Genomic DNA, 8029 nt, shown 5'->3' with positions numbered 1-8029 from the left:
ACCCTGGGGTTTAGCGGGAGAGTGTCACTCTGCGCTTGCTCAGCAACGCGGGGATTTACCGAACGGCCAAAACGTGCTGACGTCTTACAGATTTTTCTGAAGAGTCTAGGCCCGAAACGTCAACCGTCCTGCTCCTCTGACGCAGCTTCGCCGACTGTATTCATCCAGCTCTACACCATCTTAAAGCTTGACGTCTTACGCAACGTGTGCAACTTGGATTGCGTGTTCCCGACACCGTGGCGGCGTAAGTGCGCACGCAGCGAGCGGCGTGCTGATGTCCCTCCCCCGCCCCCATTCCGGTGAGTATTGTTGTTGTGGCGGCTCCGCTGTCGGCTTCTCCGTTTGTCCCGGTTCCGCGGGCAATCCCGTCGCTGCATCCCTGCATGGGCCATCAGTACGTTCCCGAGTATTTCTGCGGTTCGGCCGGAGGCTGCACTTGGTCCCGATCTAAAGCATTAACGCAGAGCCCGAGGGAGGAGGCCTTGCCGGCCTGGGCTGTTTACCCAGAGACCGAGGGAGGCTGGCGGCGGATTGTTACCCTTAGGGAGAGAAAGAGGGATGTTTATACCGAGGTGGGGAGGACGAAGGACGCCTATCCCGGGGTGGGTGAGTGGCGGGAAGCAGGTAGGGAGGAAGGGAATGCAGAGTTGTGTTTATGGGGGGAGGGGTGGGTGGAGTGCTTTGAGAGCTGTTTCATCTGGGAGGAAAGAATAAAATGGGAATTAATTCTGGGGACAAGGGAAAGTTTGGGGGCGTGGGGGAATACAATAGGAATGTGATGATTGCGTGGCGAATGTGTTTTTTTCCCCCTAAGGTCTGCGGGAAGGTGTTTGCCCTAGTGTGTCGGGCGAGGGAGCTGTCTACCCAGGTGGCAGTCATGTAGCACAGGGTCTATGCTTTTATTAGGGTGGGTACCTGCGGGAAATAGGATAGTGTTTGCCTTGGGACCTGATTGAGGCTTGGTGAAAAGTGAGACTGGAAAAATGTGTGATGGGTTTTCCGTTGTTGAAATTAGGGCTTCTGTAGTTATTAAAATGAAATGAAATGACAAGTCAGAAGGTTAGAGTTCAAAGATATTCCAGGCCAAAAGGCTTTACAGAAAACACATGCGTTGAGAAGTCTGCTGCAGTGTTTTGGAGAAACAGTCCCTCATTTTTTAGTTATTAACTTTGCAGCCTTTTCCATTCAATATTAAGTTTAATTACTTTTGACTGTGAACTCTGTTCTCTGTTTTAATATCCCTTATGTTGTCTCAGAGTTTTGCTTTCAGTTTGAGCTGACCTTTATTCTGTTAGTTATACTCTGGACTTATGCTTTGTTATTTCTTTACAACCATGAAAAATAGGAGCAGGTTCAGACTATTCGGCCCCTTCAAGTCAACCCCATATTGATCTGCCTCAGATCTCAACTCCTTGTTTGTGCCAGCTCCTCACAGCCCTCCAGTCCATGATAGTTTAAAAAGATCAACCATGCCTTTCAATATTTTCTGCATCTGCTCTCCACAACATTCAAATGGAGCATTCCATGCAGATTCATGCTGTTTTAAATGAGTGACCACTTATTCTGTAACTGTGTTACCATTTTGAGACATTCCGCACTAGTGGAAACATCTTCTGAACATCTACCATGTCAAACCATCTCAGAATCTTAAATATTTAATTCTTTAAAATCCAAGTGAATAGAGGCCTGACGTCTTGGCTGTTCCTAATAAATCAACTCATTCGTCCCAGGAATCGGCCGTGTTGTTTCTTTTCCATTGCCTCCAATGCCAGTATAGCAATTTTTAAAAACTGGGCCCAAACCGTATACAGTGTTCCAGGTCTTGCCTGTTTTCAATTCCAGCTCCCTCGTAACAAAGGTTGAAATTCCATTTGTCACCTTAATTACTTGCATGATAAGGTTTTGTACTCAAAATCACCCAGATGCTTCTATACTGTTTTGAAGTCCATTAAATAGTCTGCCTTGTGTTTCTTCCTACCAAAGTGAAATCTCATACATTGTCTCTTTAAACTGCATTTGCCAAGAATTGCCCATTCACTCACTCAATCTATCTATATCCCCTTACTTATTCCTTGACCCCCATCACAACATGTTCTCCTAGCTACATTTGTACGATATTTGGATGCATTGCACTCTGCTCCTTTCTCCAATTTGTTAATATGGATAGTAAATAAACTGAGACCCTGGGACTGAGATAATAAAGTATGGAGCTGGATGAACACAGCAGGCCAGGCAGCATCTGAGATGCTGCTTGGCTTGCTGTGTTTATACGGCTTCACACTTTATTATCTTGGATTCTCCAGCATCTGCAGTTCCCATTAACCCTGGGATTGATCTTTGTCACTTTGTTAGAGTTTTAAATGCTAGGAAATGGTAATGATTATTTGATTTAATATGAATATAGTCACACATTAATCTTTGCTATTTTCTTTTAATTCGAGATTAACTGAACTTGATAAGCGTGAGGCAGTTGATTTTGAAAGAATGGCTCAGTTTGGAGGGCAGAAGAATCCCCCGTGGACCACCCAGTTTTCTGCTGCTGTTACACAGCCAGGTCAGTCTTTCTGAGTACTGCTATTTATTCTATGTGAGCATATCTCTATTAAGCCGGGCAGTATGTGTTCAATCCCGGTCAGTGCACAATTGTCATCTGAGCACCAGGTCACCTTGTAAAACAAATATGTGTTCAAATTTTCAGAGCAGTGGCGGTAGTTTTCAAATTGCCACTGCACTCAAATTCCCCCAGTTCGATTCTTCTGTGCTTTTCTCGCATGTCTTCTGATCTCATTTTTCTGTGAATTATTATTGGAGTGGGTTCAAGTCAGGGTTAACAGGACATGGCTCCTTGTATTGCATTGACTACACCAAGAGCTGTCGAAGTTCAAGAATACAGCTCACCCCAATGTTCATGATTAGTTAGAGATGTCCAATAAATGCTGGCCAAGCCAGCAATGGGTACGTTGCACGAACAACTGCCTAGAGTCTCTGACTCTATTTCAGAGGGTCGCAAGGAATCGGAAAATTGTCGTTTAGAAGTTGAAACAGAGGTCAGCATTCCAAGTCCTCATGCACATCTTCAGTTATGTATCCTACCTCCTAATTACATAGGATTTGACCTGTTTTGTTTATGTTGGGAATTCTGTCTGCTGACAGACTTGTTAAATAAAAACGCAAAATGCTGGAAGTTCTCAGAGTCTGCCAGCATCTGTGGAGAGGGAATAAGAGTGAAACATATACCCTTTCCTATTCACAGGTGATGCCTGACTAGGTGAGTACTTCCAGCATTTTCTTCTAAATCAAATAGCCAATATCTGCAATATTTTGCTCTTAAGTAATGTCTTCCTGCTCACAAGATCACATGCACAATTTCACCTTGCTTCTGTTTTGGTCTCTATAAAGCCCTACCATTGCTGTCATGTTTGAATTTATTGTCTCCATCAGGTGCCCTTGGTGTTCAGCCATCGTTGCTAGGTGCCTCTCCAGCCATGTACACCCAACAGCCAGCCCTGGCTGCAGCTGGCCTCACCAGCCAAACACCTTCAGGCTATCAGCTTACCCAGTCAGCAGCCTTACAACAGCAGGCAGCAGCTGTTGCATTGCAGCAGGTAGGCTTATCTACTCTCCTCATGTCATGAACAGATATGCAGAGAGATCTTGTGCTGTCCTTTGATCAGTGTAGTCTTTGAGATATGATATAATTACATTGTTCTGTAGTCTTACTGGTTAATGCAAATGATAAAATTGCAACTGCCAAGTTTACTTTTTACCCATGGGGATTGAATTCTAGCATCTTTTAGTCATGGATTTATTTTTAATCCAGTGAATGTTCCTTGTCACTGTAGTTCAGAGATGTCCTGGAAAATGTCACTTTAAAATCAGCATTTGTCCTGCGTCATGGTCATTATGAATCAGAGAATTCAGAAGTGTGTCTCTAAATCTGGGTGATTTGATTGTACCAATGCTTGAGGAAAAGACTAAGAGTTTGTTCCCACAGTCCAAAGCTGTGTAGGTTAGGAAGATTTGTCATGCTAAATTGTCCATAGTGCCCATGGATGCAGAGTTATGAGGATAGGGTGAGGGACTGGATTTGGATGGGGTGCTCTTCAGTGGGCCAGTGCAGACTTGATGGCCTGAATGCCTCTTCCTACATTGTATGGATTAGAAATGAGACATAGAAGATATGAGGGCATTAGCTGATTGTTCAGCGAACCAGTGCAGATGTGGTGGGACGAATGGCGTACTTTACAATCACAATTCAGTGATTGTTTAAATGATTGAGCTAGTAACAAATCTAATTACCAGCTTCAGAGATAGTAGGAGCTGCAGATGTTAGAGAAACTGAGATAACAAAGTATAGAGGGCGGCACGGTGGCTCATTGGTTAGCACTGCAGCCTCAGTGCCTAGGACCCGGGTTCAATTCCAGCCTCAGGCGACTGTCTGTGTGGTGTTTGCACGTTCTCCCTGTGTCTGTGTGGATTTCCTGCGGGTGGTCCGGTTTCCTCCCACAGTCCAAAGATGTGCAAGTTCGGTGGATCGGCCATGCTAAATTGCCCGTAGTGTTCAGGGGTCTGTGGATTATAGGGGAATGGGGCTGGGTGGGATGCTTCAAGGGGCAGGGTGGACTTGTTGGGCCAAAGGGCCTGTTTCCACACTGTAGGGAATCGAATCTAATTTAGTCTAGAGCTGGATGAACACAGCAGGCAAAGCAGCATCAGAGGAGCAGGGAAGCTGATGTTTTGGGCCTAGACCCTTCGAAACGTCAGCTTTCCTGCTCCTCTGCTGCTTGCCCTGCTGCGTTCATCCAGCTCTACATCTTGTGATCTCTAATTCCCTGCTTCACCTTGTTTGATGGCTAAGAAATTGTTGACATCACCGGACTGAAACGTTGATATAGTCGGAAACTTTAAGTATTTTTAGATTATGTTATATTGCTTATATAACTAGATGCAGGAGGGAGATGGGTAGATTACCCCTTTCAGAAGAAGATGACCAGTGGTATAGTTACTGTTCGATAAGACCTCATTGGTTTTATTTTATTTAGCTTATGTTTGGAGGTTGGAATCACTTAAGTGAGGGGTGGTGGGTGAAGGTTCAGAGAATGCTGGGAAGAATCAGCCAGTGAGATGTAGCACAGTAAATGTACCCTTAATTCAAGTGACATGGTATTACAGGCCGTGTGATGTTACCACCTACTACAGGATTTACAGGGAGAACATATGTTCATTGAAACTATTTTTTTGGCTAAAAGAAATAATCTCATGGGCTGCACGTCATTTAAATTATCAAACATACGTAGCATGTGAGCAATCACAGGTACACACAACAGAACAATGACAGGGAACGTTGTTGATGGTGGTATCCTATTGCTGGGATTGGTGAGTGAGAGATATGAGACGGTGAATTGAATAAGTGTATTGGCATTGTTGCAAAGCTGACTAGATTTGTGGATTGGAAGGCAGGATGTTAGAATTTGGTGTTTGTAAAATGCGAGGAGGGAAAGCATTACGTGGTCCCTTTTAAAAGATTTTTTTCCTATGCTTGGTGATATCTTTGAGCAGCTTGGAAAGTTTACAAGTACGAAGAGCACCCAAATTGAAACACTTGTATCAGAAGGCCAAACAACATTTTTAATGACAACAGGTTTTTGAATTTAACTAATCACTTTGAACCAGATAGTTAGATACCAAAAACCTATCAAACTTGAATCTGGTTTGACAACCTAGGACCAATCCAATTGTAAAAAATTAATGTCATCAGGGGTGTAAAAGAAAGGGCACTTGAAAAATCGGCAGAGCTAACTGCCATCTGCTAGAGATAATAGCTCTCAGCCTTTAGAGAAAGCATCATCTATTCACAATGGTACTACAACACTCCTAGATAAGACTCCTGACAGAAGAATCAATGGAGAAAACACAGAACATTTTTGGAAGATGTAACCTGGCTGTAATTTTGAGAGACTACTGTTGTAGTCTATTGTTAACGTTCTATTGTTGACATTCTGTGTTAACATTCTATTGTTTTATTAAAGTAGGACTTATATTTATTGGGACAGCGTACCGCTAGAATTTTATGTTATTTGGGAATAGTTAGTAGTTAAAGAGATTTGTTCAGTTTGTTAATAGTTCAGTTAGTTTGTTCACTGTTAGAGTTGATAGATAAATTGTTACCTATTGATTATAAAGTGAGTATCAGGGATTTATTTGAATTAACCACTAGAAGAAGCTGAAAGACAGGTTACACCCCTTTTCATACTCCTTTTAACAGATTATAGGGTGAAGTGCTCCTCTTTGAGTGTTTCAGTTTTGGTTCTCAGAGGCGGGAGTGTCAAGCTCTGCTTTATAAGAGCATTGTACGCTAAATCACACAGCATTAAATGTAGCCTGTTGTAATTTTACTGTACTTTTACAGTTAGAAAGACCTTCTACCTTTGTTGCCGCAATGTTACTTGTGGGGTTGTGTGTAAAGTTTTACATATTAATGCAATGGGTTGTATATAATATCCTTGTTTCTGGTTTATGTTTCTGCCCATAATCAATATTACTGTATTTTCCATTTTTGTACTTGACAACAACCCACCATCATTAAGTTTTTTTCCTATAGAGGTGTTTTGCTCTGCGTGTCAGGTTCAATGGTAGGAAGACTCAATTCAAGGACTTTCATGATAAAATGCTCCCAGCAAACTGAATTTGTATTTTTTTAAATTCACTAATGGGCTGTGGACATTGCTGGCTTCCCAACATTTTTTATTGCCCATCCCTAGTTGCCCTTGAGAAGATGGTGGTGAGCTGTCTTGAAATGCTGCAGTCTGCTTTTCTGTACTTCCGATATTTGTGAAGCCTTTGGAGAAGGAACTTAAGGACAGGCGTACACCATTTGGCTCCTTAAGCATGTTCTGTCATTTGGTCAGTTCGTAGTTTTTCAACAACCCAGCCTTACATAACTTCAACTCAATTCTCTTAAGATCAAATTTTAAATGAAAGTTGATCCAGCTGGTTTCAGAAGAGTTGAAACGTCTACCATTATTTGTCGAAGTTCTTGTTAACTTCACCATTAAAAGGTTTGGCTCTAATTTTTAGATAAAACCTCCTGGTTCAAGGCTTTCCAATCCAGTCGTACAAACGCAGAAGCACAGAAGCACTCCACTGCTACCTCTTAGAAGCTGATCTCTGATGAAGGGTCTCGGCCCAAAACGTCAGCTTTTGTGCTCCTGAGATGCTGCTTGGCCTGCTGTGTTCATCCACCTTCACACTTTGTTATCTTGGATTCTCCAGCATCTGCAGTTCACATTATCTCTGTTTATTCCTACTGTTTGTTTCCTGTCTGCCAATCAATTCTGTATTCGTGTCAGTGCACCACACTCAATCCCATTTACTTCAATTTTACTTGCTGATCTCTTATGTGCAACCTTACTGATTGAATTCTGAAAGTACAAGTAAACCATATCCACTGGTTATCCCAACCAACTCTACTAATTATATCCCTCTCAAAAGCCCAATGAATTTGTCAAGCGTGTTATTCCTTGCATAAATTCATGGCGCGTCCGCAAATAGTCTCCCCTCTCCACCAATGTGCAAATGTTTGAACGGTTTTTGGTTGACAGGTTGTGCTGAGCAATCATTTTGCCTTTGGTAATTGTCAGAACAGGTTCTCCTTAGGGTTTAATTTCCTTGATCATGTGGGTGTAAACAGGTAGCAGAGAATAACAATGTTTTCATTGCTTGTTAATTTTCATAATGTTGTCAATTTGTTTTCCAGCAATATCAGCAGCCCCAGCAGACCATTTACAGTGTGCAGCAACAGGTTTGTGTCATTTTGCTTTTGAAAGTTTTGGCTGCAGTAAGTGGAGCAGATTCGTTCTTAGCATTGAAAGATGTCATTCCTTTCTGTGATTAGCCTTGTTTTGCAATTAATTTTACCTTCAACATTCTTACTGATAATTTCAACAATAACAATTTGTGAAGATCGATAAGCAGTTGTGAATTATAAATATTTTCTGTGAATAGAGTGATCATATATCTGATCTGGTCT

The 8029-nt window shown here is 42.3% G+C and overlaps 1 protein-coding gene across 2 annotated transcripts in view; it reads left to right on the top strand.

Annotated features, from left to right (window-relative positions):
* The first annotated feature begins 256 nt into the window (after positions 1 to 256).
* ccar1 (cell division cycle and apoptosis regulator 1) overlaps positions 257 to 8029 on the top strand; it is a 108802-nt gene continuing 101029 nt past the window's right edge. The window contains exons 1-4 of one of the 2 annotated variants that reach the window (XM_048551264.2): positions 257 to 299; positions 2442 to 2554; positions 3442 to 3605; positions 7757 to 7801. In XM_048551264.2, coding sequence (XP_048407221.1) covers positions 2485 to 2554; positions 3442 to 3605; positions 7757 to 7801 — 279 coding nt within the window. In that variant the 5' untranslated portion in view covers positions 257 to 299; positions 2442 to 2484. Of the gene's footprint in view, positions 395 to 2441; positions 2555 to 3441; positions 3606 to 7756; positions 7802 to 8029 lie in introns of both variants that reach the window. The other variant, XM_048551263.1, reaches the window with a different exon arrangement.

Source organism: Stegostoma tigrinum, chromosome 20, assembly GCF_030684315.1.
Source record: "Stegostoma tigrinum isolate sSteTig4 chromosome 20, sSteTig4.hap1, whole genome shotgun sequence".
Lineage (NCBI taxonomy): Eukaryota > Metazoa > Chordata > Chondrichthyes > Orectolobiformes > Stegostomatidae > Stegostoma > Stegostoma tigrinum.
This window is presented reverse-complemented; position numbering and strand designations above follow the sequence as displayed.